The 23,969-nt window shown below is 41.5% G+C and overlaps 2 protein-coding genes across 3 annotated transcripts; one reads left to right on the top strand and one right to left on the bottom strand.

Annotated features, from left to right (window-relative positions):
* Nucleotides 1-509: 509 nt before the first annotated feature.
* Nucleotides 510-11,917, top strand: nsmaf (neutral sphingomyelinase (N-SMase) activation associated factor). Of its 2 annotated transcripts, XM_068710087.1 has the most exons (31): nucleotides 510-593; nucleotides 1,799-1,885; nucleotides 2,467-2,545; nucleotides 2,828-2,889; nucleotides 3,115-3,151; nucleotides 3,306-3,356; nucleotides 3,860-3,931; nucleotides 4,126-4,173; nucleotides 4,340-4,392; nucleotides 4,526-4,655; nucleotides 4,737-4,808; nucleotides 4,895-5,003; nucleotides 5,319-5,495; nucleotides 5,685-5,764; nucleotides 5,877-5,967; nucleotides 6,570-6,633; nucleotides 6,756-6,807; nucleotides 7,258-7,378; nucleotides 7,559-7,690; nucleotides 7,770-7,812; nucleotides 7,896-8,062; nucleotides 8,186-8,297; nucleotides 8,712-8,770; nucleotides 9,140-9,207; nucleotides 9,284-9,351; nucleotides 9,437-9,560; nucleotides 9,764-9,847; nucleotides 10,018-10,168; nucleotides 10,468-10,570; nucleotides 10,910-11,019; nucleotides 11,215-11,917. In XM_068710087.1, exons 1-31 carry the CDS (start codon nucleotides 556-558, stop codon nucleotides 11,307-11,309), a joined length of 2,739 nt encoding a protein of 912 aa, XP_068566188.1. In that variant the 5' UTR covers nucleotides 510-555; the 3' UTR covers nucleotides 11,310-11,917. The 2 variants fall into 2 exon arrangements, with proteins under 2 accessions (XP_068566188.1, XP_068566189.1); XM_068710088.1 differs by lacking the exons at nucleotides 510-593; nucleotides 1,799-1,885; nucleotides 2,467-2,545; ... (8 more) ...; nucleotides 4,895-5,003; nucleotides 5,319-5,495 and having other exon boundaries at nucleotides 6,761-6,807.
* A 289-nt stretch (nucleotides 11,918-12,206) lies between these two features.
* On the bottom strand, nucleotides 12,207-23,426 carry LOC137871958 (cyclic nucleotide-gated channel beta-3-like). Its single transcript, XM_068710090.1, has 18 exons — nucleotides 23,334-23,426; nucleotides 22,502-22,739; nucleotides 20,301-20,400; nucleotides 18,811-18,977; nucleotides 18,427-18,723; nucleotides 18,130-18,338; nucleotides 17,958-18,008; nucleotides 16,949-17,035; nucleotides 16,749-16,813; nucleotides 16,154-16,276; nucleotides 15,460-15,601; nucleotides 15,161-15,320; nucleotides 13,658-13,755; nucleotides 13,497-13,580; nucleotides 13,259-13,377; nucleotides 12,788-12,940; nucleotides 12,467-12,608; nucleotides 12,207-12,261 (listed from the first exon to the last, which is right to left on the bottom strand). The coding sequence occupies exons 1-18, from the start codon at nucleotides 23,424-23,426 to the stop codon at nucleotides 12,247-12,249; spliced, it is 2,343 nt and encodes a 780-aa protein (XP_068566191.1). The 3' UTR covers nucleotides 12,207-12,246.
* Between the last annotated feature and the right edge of the window lie 543 nt (nucleotides 23,427-23,969).

A 23,969-nucleotide genomic window follows, 5' to 3' on the forward strand; every position in this document is an offset into this window, starting at 1 on the left:
AACTTTACAGAAGTGACATACTAAACCACTCGAGTGCCTCTTTAAGGAATAGATTTCTTCTTTGTGTAATTAAATATCTCAAAAAGTAAATAAATAAACACCTAAAAACTCAGTAAATGCAATAAAGTGGGGTGAAAAAAGGCACATTTGTCTTAAAACTCTGTAATGTGTCCTATAGCTAAAATATATCTGGGTGTGTAGATTTAGTAATTGCAGTCAGTCGATGCACTGATGTGTATGTAATGTATTTTGTGCTACACTATATTGACAACAATCAAAAGCATTAGGCCTGTCTATTTGTTCTTTTAAATATGTTTAATCATTGACAGATAATCAATATAAGTGCTATGACGTTAATGTCGTTGTTGATAAATGAAGGGTGCCTCAGCCTTTGTTTCGTAGTTATGGTGTCCGGTAATGGAGTCAGAGTGAGCCCTCCTGCTCTACGTCATCTCTGAGTCAGTCACGTGGTGGGCGGTGAGTTTCCGTGTTTACAGAGATGTGAGCAGACTGAAGGTTGGTCGGCGTTCAGCTCCTACAGAACGGTGTGAAGTCATGGCTTTTTTAAAGACTCAAGAGCGAACTAAAGCAAGGTGTGTGCAGCTTATCTTATCGTTAACGCAACACTACGGGACATAACTCTGGGGGTCCAGCACGAGCTCCACAGCAGCAGCGTGCTCGTACCGACTTTGCGAAGGATGAGTCGTGTTACAGGATAACGTCAGACTGGGCCACTCCGCTAATGAGAGCTCCACGGTCAGCTGTGTGTGATGCGCACTTGTTACTGTGGCTGTGTGCCAGTAGCGGAGCGATGAAGTTCAGACATGTCCAATGTCTCCTCCGTTTGAACTCATGGAACCTATTTTTAGAATCCTCGGATGGTCTTCTTCAAAGAAAACACATGCAGACCTTTTCTGACACCTGGTATGAGTGTCCCCACAGAGCTCTAGTGGGTTATAGGAGAGCATGAAGCAAATCCAAGACACTGAATACAACAATGACGCCGACAGTAGTCTAGTACTTTTTAAACTGTGTTTTATTCTCATTATTGTGATCATTCTGTCTAATATGCATGCTCACTCACTATTGTGATGTATATTGTTACACACATCACAAGCTTTTCCTCTGTGCAGAATGTGTGTGTGCTTGTTAGGGCCCGAGCACCGACGTAGGTATTATTATTCTTCTCGCGCATGTTACGTCGCAAACGTATATTTATATATATATTTCAATTTCACGCTGATCCTGTAATTCGTCATACTATTGTGCAGGTTTTGTGAGCATATTCATTTTGATATCGGGGTTTGGATTTGACGGCGAGAGGCTAACGTTGGTCCAGTGTCAACAAGTCAAACATTCAGCATTTCTGCACATTGTGGAGGGTTGAAGGCTAAAGAAAGATCCAGTAGGGATGAGCGGGAAGTACGTGAAGCAAAAAGGGTTATGGGAAACGTTGCACATCTGTACAGCATCTGATGAGCACTTCATCCCCACAGTTACCTTTTGGCTTCTTGGACTTTACAGTTAATTAAAGGCACATTATTTTTTTTTATTTCGATCATTTTAGCTGAATTAACATGCAGCATTTAAAAGTACTCTGAATGAATGGGAATCTACAGTTACAAGCTGTTTATACCAAATCACTGATGGAGTCAATCTTTTGACCACATCTCAAATATTAAGAGTACTCCACATACTTAGCATTGCACTCCTATAACAGTAGTGCAATCATGAAGAACGTGTTAAGTGATGCAGCACAACCACAGATACTCACTCTCCTGCTGTTGTTTTCTTCTAGATTCTCTCTCCTGTTGCTGGATTTAGAGGAATATTACTTTGAACAGCACACTGCATACCATGTGACAACCAGTTCAAGAAAGGAGAGGTATGTAACATACAATATATATACACAGTGTCTGTATATATATATATGTATATGGTTATATATATACTGGTTATTGTATATGAATGTGGTTTCTCTGTCAATTGTCAGCTTGGGTCAGCAGTTATTCTTTTGTTTAAACGTTCCTGTCATATTATGTAATAATCCTGACCTCAGCCAAAACTCAATAGTGTGAAAGACCAAATACGTTGTAAACCCGTGGATATGCTTAAAGCACTTTTATTCTACTCATCAGGGGTTTTTTTTAGGATACTGGTGTTTAGTCAAAGTAATCCTTACATCCTGTTAAGAAGGCTTGAGCAAACTAAAATAAAGTCACAAGCCTTTCAGAATAAGAGTATTCAGATAGTAGATGTGTGTACAATAAGGAGAATGGACAGATTCATGTGATAAGCTGTTTTTCCCACTGACAGATATGAACTGCACAGAGATATTAGTGTCTCTTGCCCATTTACTTTGTGTATTTAGTGTCGTTTTTACCAGTCAACACACTGTATTTTGCACGTTTTGCACAATGTCTTGTACACTCATTGTAAAGCTAACGTTCGCTCTTTTCCTTCCAGAAAAGTCAGAGGCTCGTTCAAGGTCTGTTCCAGATCCGTCATATTCGATCCAGAGGATCCTGAAGAACCCATTTTAAAGGTTTGTTTTAATAATGCGTTTATGTATCGGCTGTTTTTTAACTCTTGCTTCCAGATAAAATCTTTTAAAAACAAAACAGGAAATGAGATATAAAACGATAATGAAGTTGCCATAAATTGGAAGACTTCTTCCAATAATCTTATCACGCTCTCTCTATATATAACAGACTGTAGAGTCACCACTACATTCTGTTGTATATTGTGCATTGTGTGTTTTACACTAGATTTAGTGACCGGGCCTTTCTGAATCATGATACATAATTATGTATCTCTGTTTCTGCAGATTCCTCTTCGAGACTGTAAGAAGATTGAGTTTGTGGACAGAGAGAACAACCCCTTCAATGAGTGAGCGTGTTTTCATCTGGAGCTCAGCTCACATGCTGATGTTTGTTCAGTTCGTCTAACTGGTCCGGTAGCTTCTGGCCTGTGAATGTTGAGGCAGAATGAGGCACATTTGTCGGATGCAGTTTGTACATCTACAAACCTTCCCTTGAGAAACTCATTTAAATAAAGTATGAACTACAGTGAGGTTTTGGTATTTTAACTTGTTTGTTTGTTTGTTCTTCATAGACCGAGGCCATCGGCCATCTCTATTTTATGTGTACAGGTGAGTCATCATTACAATGCAATTTTTTTTTTTTTTTTTTTTTTTTTTTAATACATATATTGATCTTCAAAGTTTCATTTGTCCACAGTTATTATCTTAGTCGTGACATCTTTTCAAAGTAACACCACATGTTTAATTTTCATTGTAATTCCAGGTTATTTACATCAAAGAGAGTAATGTCATAGCGCCTTACAGAAATGAAAGGGTGAGTGAACTGAATGGCAACAGAGGTCCTCCTCTCATCTTTATATGCCACTGTTTGTTCTATATGTGTTTGTTTATTTGTTGTATGAAAATCTGTTCAAGCAAATCTGCAAATCTGCAAGTCTGCGCGCTTCTGTTTTCGTTTTTTCATTTTCTCCGTTTGAAAGCATGTGGACGGTAAAGGTCCCGCTGAGTTTAAATAGTGTGTGTAATACAATCGGTGACACTTGAGACACTTGAGATGTCACAGCCTCAACTAAAATCCAAATGTGGATTTCAACCGTAGACGTTGCTGCAGTGTTTTCCAGGAGTCATATTTCAGGTCTTCTGTGCTTAAGTCCTGTTGTCATACTGAAACAGTAAAGTTTCAGCTAGTATGTAATCATGTCGACATTAAGATCTGTAATGAATTGGTTGAAGCCACACAGAAACATTTAACCAAAAGTGCAGAAGAAGCTCATTTATTCAAAAGAAACACTTCAATGTGTCTCATCACTTTTGCAGGGATCAACTAAAGTGACTTTTCAGCTGGAAGGTTGGAGTAAAACCGAAGATGTCGTTCAAACATTACTTCAGGTACGTAGCTGCTCTCAAACAGTAGCGGCTCCAGGTTGGGGGTTTATGCTTGCGTCCACTGCTACCTCAGGGTCATGGGAGTCAGGCTGTTTTGATAAAGGTTACATTGTGCTTCAATGCATGACATTGGGCATGTGCTGCTGTGCTGTGCGTTCGTGTTTCTCTGCTCATTTTGACTCTGGTGAATGTTGCAGCTCCACAGAGCGTCCTGTCTGGAAAAGCTTGGAGACCAGACCGCAATGGTGAGTCAATCGATACTTAATGTCAGCATGAATGATCCGTTGTGCTTTGTTTACTTTGATATACAGTACACAATCTAACGTTCCTGCTATGCATGATTCTTGTTAATTGTTGGTAACTATCATATAATCATGCATGATCAAACATACAGTTCTTGTGTATTTCTAGATTGCAGCCAATTTACAATCACGACTGGCGAGGTCATCTTTTGACAAAAACTGGTATGTGGCCTTCAGCACTTTGAGTCACATCGTCTGTTCTGCTGCAATTTAATGAAATGTAACGATTAGAACAGTTGCTGTTGGAGTATTAATATGCAGCGGAATGAGACAACTGTGGGATTCCGATGTAAAGCTTTCAGAGTGTTGCTGAGAAGCCTCACATGGAGTGTGCAGTGGAGATGGTCATGCCTCTGGTGTCCAATCCTGGCCACGTCTGCATAACGGATGAAAGCCTCTACTTCCAGCCTCTCAATGGATATCCGGTGAGCCGCTGCGTCTGAGTGGACGTGTTCCGTTATCGAGCTGAGGTAATAATATCGTGTTTCTCTGACGTGTCATTTCAGGAACAGGTCATTCAAATCGAACTGCACAGAGTCAGGAGGATCTACAAAAGACGGCATGGACTCAGACCTCTGGTGAGTAAGTGAATGCATATGAATGTGGTCAATAAGGCTTGAATCATTTCAAATGCCCATGTTTGTGTGTGTCTCTCCTCGCCCAGGGTCTGGAGGTGTTCTGTACTGAGAATGATTTCTGCTCTGACATCTACCTGAAGTTTTACAAGACGGCTGATAGAGATGAAATCTACTACTACATTGCTACTTTCCTGGGTGAGAAAAACTCAAATCCAGTAGTGAGTCTGCGTCTTGAGTTGCTAAACAATCTTAAAAACAAGAAGATCAACAATATTCAAGATGAAGTATTATGGATGTAAGTTACTGGCCTGCAGAAGGTCACTAAAAACTCTCCAACGTGAGACATGTATATATACACCGATGTAACCAGGCTTCCTTGATGGCCTAAACGTGTATCAGCGTTCAGCATTTATCCAAAATATTGGCATTTGCCTTTTTCGAAACCAATATTGGTGAAGCCCCATAACACATGACTAACCGAACCCCGCTGGTTTCCTCCGTCTCGCTCAGAGAACCATGTGACCGAGCACACAGCCGAGAGTTACATGCTGCAGTGGCAGCGCGGCCACCTGAGCAACTACCAGTACCTTCTTCACCTCAACAACCTGGCTGACCGCAGCTGCAACAACCTCTCCCAGTATCCCGTCTTCCCCTGGGTCATTGCTGACTACGCCAGCCCGCGGTTGGGTGAGTCAACAAGAGAAGAAATGCACACCGATTCATTTACATAACATGTCACGGCAGAGGCCCGCAGTGATCATGGTCCGTATCCATCCAGCTTCTGAGATGCAACGACTGTACTTCCCATCCAATGTTTGATTGCCATATTAAACATGCACCAGTGGCATAATCGTGAGGACTTCTTCTATTCCCCAGATTTGACAAATGCTGCCACATTCAGGGACCTGAACAAACCTGTGGGAGCCCTAAACAAAGAGCGTCTAGACCAGCTGCTGGTGAGACTCTGCTGCGTCTGTGTTTTTATAGATATATCTGTAGCTGAGTGTTTTGCTACATATTGTTTCTGTACTGCGAGTATCAGTGAACGGCGATATGTCATGCTTACAGGCTCGCTACAGAGGCATGCCTGAACCCCGCTTCATGTATGGCAGCCACTACTCCTCTCCAGGCTACGTCCTCTTCTACCTGGTCAGAGTCGGTATGTGACGCACGTCATCGTTCAAGCTACAGCATGTATGGAAGCGCAGTGCACACAGCATACGTGTTTATGTTTATTACCACTGCTCCACCACTGTCTGTCCCGTAAGAATGATGTCTCTGTTTGTTGTAGACTGGTAGAAGTGTATCAGGTTGATTAATTAACACTATCATGTCAAACTGAAATTCTTCTTTGTACATTTAACATCTGTCTTCAAAAGCTACACCATGGACATGTTTTAGATTTAATACTGTATTATTAATTGGTCATATTATTCCTCTTGCAGCCTCAGTATATCAGACGTAGTTTTAGCCTGAAGACCGATCATGTAGAGCAAAACAAGCGCAACTTAAATACTAATAATAAATCAAACAGCCTCTTCTTGATTTCTTTTTTTTTAATGTCTTTGGAGCACCTTTCACAACAGCTGTTAACATGTTACACTGCAGCGATCTAGAGACTGCTTACACTAATAGGTTAGGTCATTTCTACTGTAAATGTATTCATTTCTGGGTCTTCGAGTCTGATGATATGTAGCTGCCATCTTTGCTTCCACTGAAAAATGAAGTTAATAATTTGTCAAAATGTCTTTTCCCCTGCAGCTCCAGAGCACATGCTGTGTCTCCAGAATGGCCGCTATGACCATGCAGATCGCATGTTTAATAGGTATGAAATCTATCAATGATAACACACTATTGCATACATGATTATCAATTAAATGTAGTATTTTGAGCTATAAAAAAAGGTATGATTTTAGGTATTTATTGACCTGCATTGACTTCTTACAGCATAGGTGATACATGGAAAAACTGCTTAGAGGGGGCAACTGACTTCAAAGAGGTAAAATATGACTCTACTGTATATCATATCCGTTAGACCGTTATTGCTGACCAGACACTTTGTGCTGGTCATGATATAGTCTGTTTTTCTTTGTTCAATCATCACTTTTTGACACAGCTGTGAAAATGGCACTCTGGAGTATTCTGCCACTTGAATACTTGGAATTGGCTGCTGCTGTTTTGATAAGATGCAGATTTAGTGACAAACGAGTCAGATAAGGAAGGTGGAAGGTTGTTTGAGAATTTCAAACAACCTTCCAACACACCCCAACCATAACTGGGTAACATACATAACATTACATTATGCATAAGTCTCAAACGCATTAAGGCACTATCTGTTTGTACAGCGCTCTTAATGAGGTGCACGATGCATGTACTGTATCAGTGTTGATATGGTTTCTGTCAAAGACTGTGTTTCATGACTTGTCTGTCTGCCGTTCCTATAATGCAGTTGATTCCAGAGTTCTATGGGAATGACTGCGGCTTCCTGGAAAACAAACTGAGACTTGATTTGGGCAGAAGGCAGAACGGAAGCTTAGTGGGGGACGTTGTTCTCCCTCAATGGGCCTCAGGTGACTTCTTCCCGTCTGACCATGATATGCATGTAAACTCTGTTGGACCCAGGTGCCATATACTCATTCACCGTCACGCTAACAACATGACACTCTAACTCTTGTGTTTAACAATATTGCGATTGCTTTCAGTCCGTGTGCTGCTTCATATTCACTGTGTCCCGTTTGTCACGACTCCAGACACCAGTGATTTTCTTCAAAAGCACAGGACGGCACTGGAGAGTCAGTATGTGTCGGAGCACCTCCACGAGTGGATTGACCTGGTGTTTGGCTTTAAACAGAGAGGCAGTGAAGCTCTCGCATCCCATAATGGTAAAACACAGCAGCCGTTCACCAACACCAAACCCACCAAAGCCGGACAAAGACTCACATTTATGTCATTGTCTTTCAGTGTTTCACCCGCTGACCTACGAAGGAGGCATCGACTGCGATAGGTATTAAAGGAAATCGCTCACAAGTTCTTTTTAAAGATAATCAACATTACATCATGGAGCTAACTTTCCAATTCTCTGAAAAGCATCGAGGACCCTGACCAGAGAATCGCCATGCTGACACAGATCCTGGAGTTCGGCCAGACGCCCAAACAGCTGTTCACCATCCCTCATCCTCAGAGGATCACGCCCCGGTTTCAAAACATAACTAGAAGCCCCAGCAGCAGCTCCCCAGTCAGTGAACTGTCTCCAGGTAGAATTAAAGCAACATCTGAAACGTGTTAGAATATTAGTAAACTGCACAGTCATGCAATTTAAAGTGTCATTAATATTCTCCATGTGTCCTAACTGCAGTTCTGCCTGTGCTCTCTTGCAGCCTCTCAGAGCGAGGACTCGTCCTTCGAGGACTTGACCGAGGAGAGCAGGAAGTTAGCCTGGGCAAACATTGGACATCTGAAACCCATCTCCAGCCACAAGATCCATAAAGAGTAAGTCAGGAGGCTTCCAGTTGGCTTCAGTAATGACAAAGTACGGATATAATTGCATCGCGAGTCCAGATATAACTGAAGTGAAAGCTCTGGTTTGAATATGAGGAAGTGCAAGCAAAGCTAGAAGGCAGCTGCAGAAAAGAGTAACTTATTAAAATGTATTGTGAAGACATTTGTAGAGCAGCTGTGGATGGGTGGCTGCTGTGAAACTGCTTCCTCCACCAAAAATAATCTTTACACCACAAAGTGTTTTCTCACCTCTCTAAACACTTCACTTATTAAATCTTTTCTGTATTTTTGTCACTCTTGTCTTTGTATTAGTGTGACTGCTACATTAACCTAAGTACATCCTCTCCTCTAGATTTTTCTGATAAATATTTATGCACATGTTCTGTTTTGTTGTTGAATGTGCAGGGCTGTGACGGGCATCGCTGTGTCTCATGATGGAGCAGCTATTTTCTCCACATCTCAAGGTCTGGAGAATATCTTAAATACATCAAGAGACAGATTATTGATTATTGTAGAGGCACAAAAAAAGATCAACAGACAGACACTGACTGCCGTTTAGTGTTACTGTGCTCAGCATTATGGCAACTTCTGCCTCTAGCGGCCCTCTGGGGTTCTTCTGTTACCATAGTGGTGCAAAGTGATGTCATCGCAGTCAGAATTTCACACAGGAATTAAAGGAACAGCTCAACACTTCAAGTTGCAAATTACAAGATTGCAGATTGGTTCAAAAGGCACTGATTACAGTTCAGTTCAATCCATATGTTCCTTGACTGTAGCATTGTTTTCTCATTGGCGGGAAAAAGTGTACTCATCTGTGTCGCTCTTTATTCCAGATACAACCCTTAAGATGTTTTCCAAAGACTTGAAGGACTTCCAGAGGAGCATGTCCTTCTCTAACATGGTATGCAGCTGGATTTACTTTCCACTTCACGTCCCTCTAACTCTCTCTAAACAATACATTTTACATTATTTTACAGGCATTATCATCATGTCTGATGCTGGCAGACGGTAAAACTGTGGTGTGCTCTTCCTGGGACAACAATGTGTACGTACAGTTATTACGTACGTATGATTTTTATTATGATGTTCATGACTTCACACACTGACCCACACGTTTTCTCTTCCCTTAGTTATTTCTACTCCGTCCCATTCGGCCGGCGGCAGGACACACTGATGGGTCACGATGATGCAGTCAGTGAAATGTGTTGGTTTGACGACCGGCTGTACACTGCGTCCTGGGACTCCACCGTGAAGGTAAAAACTCAAGAACTTTAATGAGGTTATTCAGCCAAGAATTTATCAGGCATTGTGTCATTTGGACAAGTTGAGTGCGAAAGATGCGAATAATAGAAAATGTCAGCTAACATCGCACCATTGTTGCAGACTGATGTGGTGCATGTATTTCTTTTATGGGTTATGTCGAGAGAGAAGAGTTGGTGATGCTGTTAATTTCACAGGTCTGGCAGTGCGCTTCTGACAGCTCGTCCAGTCACAAGAGATCACAGTTTCAGTTGCTGGCTGAGTTGGAGCATGAGGCTGGGGTGAGTGAGGAAGATAACTCCGTATTAAAAAAAATACGTGCAGCGTTTACTTTTAATTGACTTCATTCAGAGTAGCTTGAACGTGTTGAGAGTTGTGTCTGAACACTGAAAAGTGGCATGCAGCGCTCAAAACATACACATTAGTTTTCCCTATGTAATCTTGTGTACAGGTGAACACCATTTGTCTGAATCCAGCGGGGACTCTGCTGGTTTCTGGCTGTAAAGATGGGGCCGTCTCCATCTGGGACACCAGCAGCTACGCAACACTGCAGCAAGTCCACTGCCACACTGGAACCATCCACCACACGGCCTTTAGTCCGGGTATGTGTCGAATAGAGCCGGTATGACACTTTTCTTTGGTGTTTAGTTGTGAAACTGTGTACAGTACATCAAACAAAGAGTGCAAGAGGTGAGGTTCTTGTTTAGTTTATTGGATCCTAAGTCTTAGCGACTGCCTTCCAGGTGGTGCATTGTGGCTTTTGTCTTGAAGGGTCAGTATAGAACACAGTAAATGGTGCTGACTTGCATCTCCAAATTTAGCCAACCGAACAATTGACAGTTAACACAGGGTCACCCAGAAACCACGACTAAAGTAACAACTGTGCTTTTTACATCCTCAGATAGCCGACACGTCCTCAGTGTCGGTGCCGACTCGTGTATGAAGGTTACTGATGTCCAGACCGGGATGGTGATCTCGACTGTGAAAGCTGTGGAGGAGCAACGGTAAGATCACATCTGCACAACAGGAAAGGCAGATGGCAGCTTTACCCAAACCAAGAGGTTACAGCAGCTGAAGCGCCTTAGATAGCTAAATATAGATATAGATGTATATCTATATAGATATGTGTGAATTGTGACAATTTCACACAAATGTCTCAAAGGATGTAAACGGCAACGGGTATATTTCAGTTTTCTAAATGTTGTGTTTCATTGGCTGTGGTAGAATTTGTATTCCTAGCAAGTCCAGAACCTTTGACTTGGCTTGTGTGTGTTTGCCATTGAAGATACAATAGTATTCATGAATGCTGCAAGTAAAAAAGGATTTAACATCTGTGGGTCCAGGTGTTTCTGCTGGGACGGGAACTCTGTGCTGTGTGGGGGACAGTCTGGAGACCTCCTGCTGTGGGACCTGCTCAGCAATACAGTCACCCAGAGGATCCCCGCGCATTCAGGTACATCTCGCCTAATTAAACATCGATGTGAACGTTTTGTTTGTTACATTGAGCAACAATACAACAGCTTTTTAAGTGCTACATATATGTATAGATCCGTTTTTAATCATCAGATTGTTGCAATATGACAAAGTAGGGTTTTTAAGTTATTATGATGCAAAATATGTTCATTATGAAAATGATGTCTTTGCACAGGCGCTGTCACAGCCATGTGGATGAGTGAGCTGTGCTCCACAGTGATCACAGGCGGAGAGGACAGACAGATGATCCTCTGGAAGCTCCAGAGTTAGAGGGACCGTTTCTGTACGTCGCGCGTTGGGGAGACTCCCAGTGCAACACACTGGACAGTACTGGCCAAGTATCGGACTTTGAACAGAGACTCATTCAACAGCTGCAAGGAGCTGAACCCGCTCTGTACATGTACAGTATTACAGAGATGACGATTTAAAAACTGTTTCGAAATCCAGACAAAAAGGTCACATACAGTCATGTTAGTTCATAGCTATCTGCATATTGAGAGAAAATGTCCAATTGCAGTTTTGTGCACGAGAGCAGGAAGCTACAACCGCGTAAACGCCTTATTATTCTACATAGAGTATGTGTGGATTTCTTTTCAAATGCATTTGTTATGCATCATGTTACAGTTTTTTTTTTAAATTATGTTTCTATAGCTTTATGTGCATTTTATTTTGTGAAGTGGACTTAAAATATCTGTCACAAGCTTCAGGCTGCTCTGGTGTTGTAGTTTAAATAACACTGATCTTTAAAAGTACTATTTCCTGTTTGTTACTATTTCTTTGGCCTCAGAGATTTCTAGAGAACTTGTTATTCTGAGCTTTGCAGGTTGCAACCAGTATTGTATTATCCACAAAAACATAAACCGTTTTTATGTTTCAAACACAGTACTTTAATGTTTGCTCATCTCCAGCACCACAGTACGTAGCATAACAGTCGGTGTTGCTTTCACCGTAAACATCTTAACTTTGTTTTATACAAAAAATAAACTTTAAACTTTAAACGTTAAGCATCAGATTTGGATACTGGGCACTGATCAGGTTAAATAAAATGATTGAGGAATCTACACACATTTACAAGGTGAATATTATTAGATACAGATGCCCCGTTTCTGTCTTCTTGTAGTCCTTCCAGTCGCCAATGAATAGCAATATACAAAATGATACAGATTTGATGTGGTGGAGCTCATCACACATCCCTCTTTCATTTCTGCTACCCAGCACTTTTCTGTGGACATAAGACAAAAAAGAAAGCATGATGTCACTGTGTCTTGAGTAAAACCTGCAGTGTATCTCCTGTTCGTTTGGTACCAGTTATCAATGCTCTAAACATTTACAATAGTTACACGGTGCTTACATTTCCTATAGCAATGCAAGCAAACTACCTCAGTTGTCTCTGTATGAAGAATGCTGCCTCACTGTAAAGACTTTACCTTGAGCAAGAAGGCTCCTTTGCGGAAATTGCTAACAAGTTGAAGTAGTTTCGGTGTTTGTGGTTTTTGTCCAAACAATCCCAAACCTTTCGGCTTCTCCTCATTGGTTTTAGTTGCAGGGCCTTTGGCTTTGGTAAGTTTCCTTCACAATCACACACAGACACAATCCTTAATGGGTTGCATTACAGAATTGATTTGGTACATTTTGATTTTATGTATTATCACAAGGTTTTTAGAGGTTGGTGCTGATAAATCACTTGTTGAAATAGAGCCATAGCCACAATGCAACTTTTGCATACCAAAAATGACTGAATAACTCACCTTCCCTTCCTGGCCAACACTTTCTGAGACTCTGGGTAGTGGATGAGGATATCAAACAAATCTTTCTTCTCCAGGACAAAAAGGTTAGCAAAGCCATGCGCTTTCACGTTAGCTGTGCGCCTGTTTCCTCCATCTTTGGCAGACTGTAGTAAACTGTGATGGGACAGAGGCAAACAAAAAATACCATGTGTCCATTTCAAATGACATTGGTCTCTTGGGAAATGCTGCCGGGGACAGACGGTTATATTGACTGCAGTGCTACAGCCATCTATGTATATTATGCCGTACTACAGTTTATATTTGTTTAGAACAGATTTAACTGAAGCAAAGATATTCTCTTTGTACAATGCTTGTTAATATCAAGACACTTACTGGAGGATAAGATGAAAATGAATATATTAATTAATGAATTTCTTTCAGCTCTTGTTTTTGTATGTTCTAGTTGTCACAGATCTCTAAACGTAGACAAACCTGATTTCTCCAAACACACATCCAGCCTTCAGTGTGACAAACACAATACTGTTGTCAGGTCCTCCCACCACCTGCACCGCACCACTTTTGATGACGTACATCTCTTTACCGATGTCGCCCTGCAGAGGAAGATGCAGAACATTCCACTCAGATGATGAAACCTTGAATATGTTATTGTTTTATTTGCTCCATGATGATCAGCATGGTTTATCATTTACACACAAACACATGTACTCACTTTCTTCACAACAAAGTCTCCAGGTAGATAGACAATTGACTTGAGCCTCAGCAACATGTCCACCAGCATCTGCTGGTCACAGCCCTGGAAGAGACACTATCATGTATTCAGTTCCACTTATCACATTTTCTTTAATTCTCTCATGGGGACTGCTGACTCACCTGAAACAGTGCGATCTTCTGGAAGGTTGATAGGTTGATGTCCACAGCGATGGCAGTTTTCATCACCACAGGCATCTTGTCTAGCAGCTCAGACTCGTCTGGAGGGGGCACAGATAGCTCAACATACAGTAAGCTTTTAAAAGCAAGTTCTTGACATATCTGAAAAATTGCTCGAAAATACCATACCCATACTAAAATGAGTGTAGTTTTGCAACTGTAAGGGCTATTTTAATATTTTTGGTATTAAAATAACCCTAACACTTGTGAGATATGTACATATCAGTATATATGATACTGGTTAAGAGTACATTAAGATGACACACAGCACAAATTGAAAATTGTATTATTCGCCTAAAAAAAAAGCAGGATTTTTCTTTTTAGAAATAATGTAGATCCTAACTTTAAAGCTCTCCCAGATCATAGAACAATATGTTGAGTCTCATAACAAATTGTTACTTTGTTAAAGTGAAGTATTCATAAATTAGAGAGGATCTAGTACAGAGATTTCAGGCAGGATTCCAAAAGTTACACATGTTGCACAATGTGTTATTTTAATTGTATCATGTTACCAAACTATATATTTCACTTGCATATATCACTAATGGTGTTCAATACATCTAAATAGAGCAGTCCGGGCTTTATTTGAAGACCAGGATCCTTTCTGAGCCCTCTCTAATAAGTCTCTGTGTTCATTCGACTTTTTTTCAGATTCAGCCTCTCTCTCTGTTCAGGGCTGTAAATCCACCACCGCCATTGAGACTGCCATCGAACCGTAGAAGCCAATAGAATTGGAGGGAATTGAAAGTTAAATGATTGACAACATTGTTAGCCAATCAGAATCAAAAATGTCCCATCTGACGTCAGATCTGAAATCCGATTTGCTGAGACTTAGAGGCCTTCCCAGAAGCCGACAAGTGTCGGAGAAAGACGAGACCTCCCGATTCACACAGAGCACATCCGGCTGAACAAACAGAGACGTGGAAGTACGGAAATATAATTTTTTTTCGCTGAGATTCGACGAAAAGTGAGTACAATATTCGATAAAGCGGTTTGACTTGTTTGTGCTGGATGGTTTATAACTCGGTGATGGTTTACCGGAGAGAGAAATGGAGGATATCGCGTAGTCTGTGTGAAACGGGCATGCTTTTTCATGTAACGTTTTCGCTGCTAGCATGTAGCTAACGGTCAGTAGCAGAGGTTTTGCCTGGTTGAAGTGAGTCCTATTGAATTCTGATTTATGATATTTTGGTTATTTGTTTAGTTGGCAGTTGGGAGTTGTTTGTTTCATGTAAAAGTGGCTTTGTTAATGTTGTTGCTCCGTTTCTGAGGTTTTTCCAGAACTATAACATCATATTCGTTCTTCGTGGGTTCTTTGGCAGTCACATTGTGCGCTAAACTCTCATAAACGTTTTATGTACACTTGCGTCCAAATGGGGGACCCTCGGGCTTAAAAGGTTTTAAGTGTCTCAGTAGGTTCTTTTCATACATTTCTGACAGACTCACCCAGCATGCCCTGAGCTGCCCAGGTGTAGTTGTACCAGGTCCGGACTCTATTCTGGACATATTTGGGGATCCCGTAGGTATTCATGTAGTCAACACAGCCATCCATAGATGCCCTAAAATATGTCTTTCCTGCTGTTGCTGCTCCTATGACGTCTCTCATCTGAGAGAGAAAGGAAGACAGGTGGACAGGGAGCGTGTCTGATTACAATATACATTGTGAAGATAGGCTTTTGGTAGGAAGTGCGATATGATAAAGTTATGAAATGTACGTTCTCTTTAGAAACCCTCCGCCAACCTACCTGTCCAATCAAACTAGAGAACACAAAGACGCCAATAAAAAAGTTGGTCATCTGGAACGTTATCTCAAAGGTGGTTACAGGCTCTGGAAGACCACCGATGTTGATTAGACTGCGGACTGCAAAGTAGTAACAACGCAGGTACCTGTGGAAGGACAGAGTGCATCTTCATTTTATTTCGATAACAAGAATTAATGCCTTGCGCTTGTATCCTTCCGCCAAGCAGTCAAGTTACAGTGTACGCCAAGGTCTGTCCAAAATATAGTGTAGTTTACCATAAAACATTTCATATAAACAGATCATAGTATAAATGAATGAACATTTAGTAAAAACGTTAATGTAACATTTTCATAATTAGCATATGAATTCTTGAGTTATGGCTAAAAACGGGTTTTGTGAGGTCACGTTGCCCTTTTGGCTACAAAAATCAAATTAGTTCATCCTTATAATCCAGATGGATGTTTCCCTCCAGGCATTCTTGAGATATCGCTTTCACAAGAATGGGACAGACGTGAGGTCACATTAAATGGAATTAGTTCATCCCAAATTTACTATGAAGTCATTTTCAGCACCATGGACAGAGACACAAAGAGGGGATGGCTCTCAGGTTTTCAGCACCACGGAGAGCTCTGGCAACAACGTCTATAAATCACAAACATCACAAATGAGACAAAAGAAAGAAAAAAAAAGTACATACGCCGTGCCCTCTCCATCATACACCCATGTGGTCGTATTAATACCCTGGTGCATGGAGGCAACGTAGTACGCACAGCCGTTGAGATGGAGGGCGTAGAGCAGGTAACCTGTGGTGCGAATCACTCTGCGTTAGAAAGACAGTGATAGAGAAGGATTGAACTGGTGTGTGTGTGTGTGTGTGTGTGTGTGTGTAGCGTAATGGTCATTTTAGTTGCAAGTACTATGATGAAGTCGTGGAAAAACTATAAACTAAACAAATAACAGCATGTATACTGGCTGTGAAAAAAGCAGCGGACGCAAAACAGAACAAATAAAATTGATGACTGAGAATTCAGAACAATGTATAATCTGTAGCGTTTGAACAGGAGTGTCGGGTAATATCCGAACAATGTATGTTCAAAGACGAAACGACAAGCAATTGAAAAGTAAATGGTAACTCTGAAACTGTCAACGAGCATCGTTTTCTGCTTACAGCCAACTTAACAACTCAACCGTCCAGTTCATCTAATGGGAGAAGTTAACAAGCGGCGTACTGGGAATTGGATAAAGGAAAAAATAGTATTGATTTGCCCTGTCATTGTTCCAGGAGCGTTTACCTCCAGATGTAGGCCTTGGACATGATACTCTCAAGTCGATCGCTGAAATCAAAGAAGGACTCAATCTAGAACACACAAGAAGGCAAACGGGTGAGGGACCGGACATGTGAAGCCTTTTGAAGCTAAAATATTCTTTATTTACATTTACATTGTTTTCTTCATTTACATCATTAGTAAAAAAGGATCAGTCGGCTGCCTACCCTGATGAAGCGGTTGACTCGGTATACGGTGGAGAATTCAAAGTGCAAGCAGAGAAGGTCAAAGGGGAGGATGCTGAAGATGTCAATCTAAAAAGAGAGAAATAAACTTAAAATGTCATGATTTGATCCCCATAACTCCCGCAAAAGATTAACTTTGGCGGGACACACACATTGGTAGAGGAAGTAAGAAGATCATTTACTGAAGTAAAAGAAGTGGTAACACCTTGTGAAAATACCAGTAAAGGTCCTTCATTTCAAATTGTACTCAAGTAAAATGATCTGCTAAATCTACTTCAAGTATAAAAGTAATTGACTGATATATTATTATTTATGACATTATTAGATTGTTAATACTGATGCACTATAATAGCATTTAACCCTCGCAGCTGGTTGAGGTGGAGCTCATTTTAATCACTTCATATACAGTTGGATAATTTAGTCCAGTGGTTCCCAACATAGGGGTGGGGCCCCTCCAAAGGGTCACAAGATAAATCTGAGGGGTCATAAGATAATCCAAAAACAGAGGTCTGCTACACACATCATGCTTTACTTTTTTTGAGAAATAATGACTCATTTCAGTTCTTTGAGCCATGAGCCGTTATTAAAATGAAACCATGTGAGAAGTTAAGGAGGGAACTGTCTCTTCGATGGATCTGCTACCAACTCATTGACATCTGACACATGAACAAACACTGTTTTGTTGTAAGGTTGGCAACCGACGGTTTAATCTTTTACCTGTTGACAGTCCGACCGACATGCCGTCTTTCAGAGGCTGCTCAGCTTTAAAGCTAGTGTGAAGCTGCTGGTGTCGTATAAAACTAGACCTAGACCTAAGGGCAAGAGGTTAGCATCCTGTAACTACGGCTGTCGGATAAGTTAAGTGGAGACAAAATCACCCTAAAAATGAAGTAAAGTAGAACTATAATGAGAAATCGTACTGTATTTAATAGCAGTACTTGTAAATGTACTTTGTTAGTTTCCACTACTGGACATATCATTACCACCTCACCTTGAATCGTTGTGATTTCCGATAATGTACCTTAGCCATACGTCCGTCTTTCTGCAGGGGGAGTCAAACACCGTTTCACAGTTCAGGCGAGTTTAAGAATATGCAAACCATCATAGATACAGATCACACACAAGTCACTCATAGTCAGGCTCCATTTTGTTTTGTGACTTACAATAACGTCTCCGGCTTTGACGAACTGTAGTCGGGGCTGCCAAACAATGATGTCGATAACATTCACTACGTCACTAAGAATGTCGAAAAATATCCAGTAGGGGTTGCTGGTTTCATTATGGAAAGGGAAAACCAACCGCGCAGTGCAAAACCAAACGTTGTAGTTGAATGCCAATGCTACCAGGGACAACCAGGCAATGTAGCGCCGATCTGGAGAGAAACAGACGTACAGATTTATTTTATGTGTTTCTGTTCATTTAATCTCAGCTGTCCTGTTCGCTGTGTGCACCATACATACCTAAAGGATCTAAGGTCTGGCCCAGTACGGTATCCATGTGGTTCTCGATTGGACGGAAGAGGACGTCCAAGAAGGAGCAGCTGATGTCTGGGAGGATCTTTGCTTTCTTCTTAGCCTCCTCCGCCAGCCTCTCCTCCTCGGCTTTCTTCTCTGCCTCCAGCCTTTTCTCCTCGTCCTTTTTCTTCTTCTCCTCTGCCTTTTTGGCCGCTTCCTCGGCCTTCTTTTTGTCCGCTTCTTCTTTTGCTATTCGCTCCTCTTCCTTCAATCTGATGTAGTCCTCCTTCCTTAGAATAGGTGCTGAGCAGACAAAGACAGTGACGGAGAGTTAAATGGACTTCGGCTTGTTTGCGGTCTGCGTGTTGCTTCGAACGTGTCCATACTTACTGACAGGTGGGGTGACTTCTGGCGAAGTGGCATAAGGGTCTATGGCTTTCTCTCTGAGGAGCTCTGTCTGCTCTTTTACCTTCTTGATTATACTTCTGAGCGTGTCATCTATTTCACGGAAGTAGACGACAGGTGGAGGAGTAGGAGGAGGAGGAGGGGCCTCTTCACTGAAAACAGGGAGCAAAGGAAAACGAAGGCTGAATAGAGGGTTACCAGAGGAAAGGTGACGCTGTGAGGGGGCTGAACTGGAGAATCATTTTATGTGGTGAAGAAGAGTATCCTCAGTTAAATGGGACAATTTTGCAAATGTGGCAGTATAGTTCATATTATTATTGTCACTATTCATCTGCTGAGATGGAAGAAAAGGCAGAGAGAGACACACAACCCTATATTAGCTCTATATCATAATAATCTATATAACAAACACGTTGGACTTCTGTTTTGTATTTTATGAATATATTATATTAAAACCTCTCTAATCTCTATTTCAGCAATTGTTCATTTGCTAATACAAAAAAAACATAAATGCATTAAATCATCTGCAAAGAACAAAATGAATTCTCTGGCTTTGAGTATTTCACTTGCATGTGAATGCTCTGTGTGATCGTTCTCAGTCACAAATACCACTAAGCTCCTAATCTCCTTTCCTAATTTTGGAGTCACAGGCTGAGAGTCACACTGTGATCACGGCCGCTGTTACCGCAGCTAACATACAGTACGCCTGTGTACTTATTGTTGAGAGAGCTGAAACAATGGAGCTGCAGCTGTGCAGACCTTGCAGCGACTCAGAGTATACTGTTCATCTGCACTATCCTTTATCAAATTGAACAAGTCTAGATGGCAGATATCAGCAGTAACAGTTATGTCTTAAATTTGGAAATTATGTAAATACTGAAAGCTACAAAGTGAGAAAACAATCACACATAGCTCTTATTGTTTACTGAGCTGAGCTAGCAGACTCCTGAAACGGACTGAGCTCAAGCTCCAGGGTCAAAGTATTCTCAGTCCAGTTTCAATCCACATTTGTATTACAATAAACAAATGAATACACATTTTTAAAAAGTCATTGCTTAATCTTTTCAAATGTCCCGTTTTCTCTATAATCTCACGCCAGAGACTACACAACAAACCTAAATACGTGTTCACTAGGTCGTACCACACAAAGTACCACACTGTTAAGAATTTAAAAAGCCTCGAGTCACACTTTAGATCAGAGGCTCTCAGACACGCAATGTAAATGAGATGGGGAGCTAATTAAAGAACCATCAATGTTTTTGATGATGGGATTGTGACTAAAAAGCACATTTTATCAAAACATTTGGATTTCAGAAAAAAAAAAGAAATCTGAATTAAACTAAAGGTCCCTTTATTAAAAGTCAGTAGTACTGACATGTCCATCCAAATCCCATACCCGCTTAACCTGTGCAGGGACTGGAGCTTATTCTTACTTGCACTACATTAGATAGACACAGTATAGGACAAATTCTTACCCTTCAGGAGCAGCAGGAGCAGCAGCAGCAGCAGCAGGAGCAGCAGCAGCAGGAGCAGCAGGAGCAGCAGGAGCAGCAGGAGCAGGTCCTGAGGCAGGAGCTGTAAGAGTCATACAGCAGCACTCTTTAGTCAATTTCTAGTAACCATATCAAAGGGTTTTACATTTTTACAGTGTTTTGGCTGACTTGGCTATTCGGCTGCATCACTCGGAGAGAGGCCGCTCCAGGATACGGCCGATGAAGATCCTCTATCACTTCAGCTGCAGAGAGCAAACAACTTTGTGGTTCCTTTGCTGAAATTGCCCTCTGATGGCAACAGAAACGGAAACATTCTCCTGTAATGGTCTTTTAGATGGACGCTGTTGACGCCGACGACAACCCAGAGAGAGAGAGCGAGCCGTGTGTGCCTGACTATGGATGAAAGGTTCTTCTCCTCACTGGGACAGAGAAGTAATGCAGGATCCCAGAAACAAACAACCAAGACCAGCCAGGTGATTTATATCATTTTCTTCTAATTTAATGGTCTGCCTCCAAAGAATGAGTGAGAGCTGCTAAGGAGACACTGCAGTGGGGCAGCTGTTCAGTTTGAATGAAGTGTGTTAATATTTCCTTTTGACATTTTGACAGTTTATCAGACTGAAAAAACAGAGCGGCCCAATCCCGCTCCTGTAAAGTCCGTGACGGTCTAGTTCTGTCCCGCTGCCAAATCAGAATGTTTTGAGGGCTTTATGAACTCTTTCCGGAAGTCTGCAGACTTTGCACAAGGGAATTACCCACAATTCATAGCAATGTGACGTTAAACACGGGGTTAGCAGTGGAAGCATGGAGACGTAAACAAAGAGGACTGCTCAGGTGTAAAAATTTACTCAGAAACAATAAGGAGTAAAGATATCACATAAAAACATGAAATCAGAGGAATGGAAGCAGAGACTATATCTCAGATTCATTCATCAGACAGTATTTTGTCATTGAAGCCGTTTTGACAAAAACAAGTAAATAGATGACCTCGTCTTGTGAGGAAAGAGTCTGGAAGACGTTAAAAAAACATAAAGTAAAGTGCTGTCCTATTCGCACCATTTCAAGCCTCTCTCTCTGTCACACTCAACCATTTGCCAGGTGACGTCAGAAAGTCCCTGAGGGTTCAGGGTTTAAGGCTTTTTATTGGGATTGGGCCAGCTTGTGTAACATAGCAAAATCACAGCTCACACAATGCATCCTGGTATATGTAGGCACGGCTCAGAGAACAGGAGAAATCTGCTTTCTTGTTCGATATACAGTAAGCTCAGGGGAATCCATTTCTTCATTGCAATACAGTTCTCAGCATTGATTAGATATCCACAAGAGGTGGGACATTTCCCTTTAATAATTTGAATCACTGTAACAGAGCCTCCACCTTCTTGCAGATTTTAATTCATGAAAATAAATAATTCAGAAATAAATATTTGAAGAAAACTTTGGCTCAAGAATCTGCACAAGATATGATCTCTACTAAATGGAGTATACATTCAGATTAAAAGCTAAAATAACAATTACAAAAAAAGTGCAGATTGGCATCATTTTTATGATTTCTAATAAAAGTGCGCTAGGGAGCTGGACAGAACAAGATTTAAAGAACATTAAACGGTCTTTAGGAGGATATTTTGTCACAGTTAAGGTGAACAATCAGCAGGGGAAGGACCCAAATGCAGATGAGGACTGACAGACTGGTGCAGTCCAAAGAAGCTTATAGGCAGTGACTTCAAATGCAGGTAGGTAACAGTAAGCAGGCAGTAAACAGGTAAACGGCAAATAAAACTCCAGCAAAGACGACGAGTCGGCAAAGAACAACAGAACAGAGCTGAGCTGAGCTGAGCTGAGCTGGTATAAACTGACTAACAAGGGAAGTGGGAACAGCTGAGCAGGACCTGAGGCGAGTCCTGCAAGAGGAGAAACACTAGCTTCTTGAATGTATGAACAAGCTGTACTTCATGCATTTATGTCACTTCCTGTGCATTTAATGTACTTGGCGAGGACGGTTAAAGTGATGTGAATAGTCATGGCCTTCTTCCTGATATCAATTAATCAGCTGCATAACAGATGCTGTATTTACAATATTGTATGTAAACAGCATGCACCTGTATATATTGCTCAGACGCTGGTCTTAACATGGCTGAGTTCATTGTCTCCTTCCTCTGACAAAGACAAAACATTACACCTCTCACCTGGTTGTGGTTCTTCCTTCTTGGGCTCTTCTTCTTTCTTCCCTTCTTCTTTCGTCTCTTCTTTTTTGTCCCCCTCTGTCTTCCCTTCTTCTTTTGTCTCTTCTTTTTTGTCCCCCTCTGTCTTCCCTTCTTCATTCGTCTCTTTTTTTTTGTCCCCCTCTGTCTTCCCTTCTTCTTTCTTTTCCTCCTCTTTCTTTGGCTGCTCCTTGTCATCCTTCTTTTCAGGGGGCGTTTCTTCCTGTAAATAAACAATAGTGGTACCAGTGTGCAGACGAAAGTGGACAAACAATGTCTTGAGACAAAAGGGGACACAGCCCAACAATCGTTTGTGAATCCATTTTGTTTGTAAGTGAATAGAGCATGCTATGGCTCCACAAATGTCAAAGGGCTAAATAGGTTTCACTTCTGATATTTGCTGATATTTAAAGTGTGTACATAACTACACTTGTCGTTCATCCCTTCCTCAGTTTGAGGAAACCTTGAAGGCCCAGCAGTAAACCAGCAACAGTAAATCCACCCATGCAGGCCCACCCTCCCCGCTGAAGCTGCAGTGACTGCCCTTCATCAGTGCCAAGCTGCTTCAGAGGTGATCGGACTCACCAGCCTCGTCTCACCTATAAAACAACTCCTGTGTACTCTGTGTGACGAGCAGGTAGCGAGTACTGAACCTCCTTAATGCAATGTTTGGTTTAAATGGTGCACACATGCTAATGCATATTACCCTAAACCTAAAATAAGTATAAAAATATGCAGATTATACAAACATGAAGGTAAAGACCTTTCTGGTCCAGGTGTTTTGTACGTAAGATATTAGAAAGAGGCCAGGCCTTACCTTAGCTGGTGGAGGTGGGGTGGGAGGCGCGGCCTCATCTTGGCCAGGGGGAGGCTCAGGAGCCCCCATCAACTTTTTAAACCTGTTGAACATGGTGGGGCTCGGTGTGGGCTACAGCAAACAGGCCAACCAGTCCTCCTGAAGACGCTTTCCAGTGCGGCAAGAGTCCTCGGATGCTCCGTAGTCCTCGTCTCAAATCCACACAACAGACTGAGGCAATTAAATTTCTTAGACGCATTAATTCCCTCTGGCCACACCCCTTTATCCTGAAGTCAACACCAGATCAGCGATCACAGCTGCCAATCACTGCCAGGCACGACAACCGTCCTTTTGCAGTGTTGACTCCAGTCCACGGACCATTTAAGAGGCCTAATATGAGGCCTAATTACTTTGTAATTTGGTGGCAAATATGCATCATAATAATTCATACAAGTGTGTCTTCTTAATAATCAAATGAAAAAAAGGAATTATTATCAGCCAAAGTAGGTTGGGGATAGGATACAGTTTCATTATTACAAACTGGTTACCAATTCCGCCATTAAGTTTACTGAAATAAATAAAAACAACTGTTGGTTTTGCCTCTGCTTTTCACACAGAACGGATTGCATTTGTAAATATATCTAATCATGGAATAAC

Source organism: Cebidichthys violaceus, unplaced genomic scaffold, assembly GCF_023349555.1.
Source record: "Cebidichthys violaceus isolate CVI_PGR_0920_01 unplaced genomic scaffold, fCebVio1.0.p SCAF_15, whole genome shotgun sequence".
Classification (NCBI taxonomy): Eukaryota; Metazoa; Chordata; class Actinopteri; order Perciformes; family Stichaeidae; genus Cebidichthys; species Cebidichthys violaceus.

Coding starts and splice junctions, on each gene's coding strand:
- nsmaf (XM_068710087.1), top strand. CDS start 556: ATGGCTTTTTTAAAGACTCAAGAGCGAACTAAAGCAAG. Junction 5,496..5,684: donor CTACGCCAGCCCGCGGTTGG/GTGAGTCAACAA, acceptor TCTATTCCCCAG/ATTTGACAAATGCTGCCACA. Junction 7,379..7,558: donor TCTCCCTCAATGGGCCTCAG/GTGACTTCTTCC, acceptor TCACGACTCCAG/ACACCAGTGATTTTCTTCAA.
- LOC137871958 (XM_068710090.1), bottom strand. CDS start 23,426: ATGTTCAACAGGTTTAAAAAGTTGATGGGGGCTCCTGAGCCTCCCCCT. Junction 22,740..23,333: donor CCCCACCTCCACCAGCTAAG/GTAAGGCCTGGC, acceptor GTTTATTTACAG/GAAGAAACGCCCCCTGAAAA. Junction 15,321..15,459: donor TCTCTAGTTTGATTGGACAG/GTAGGTTGGCGG, acceptor TTTCTCTCTCAG/ATGAGAGACGTCATAGGAGC.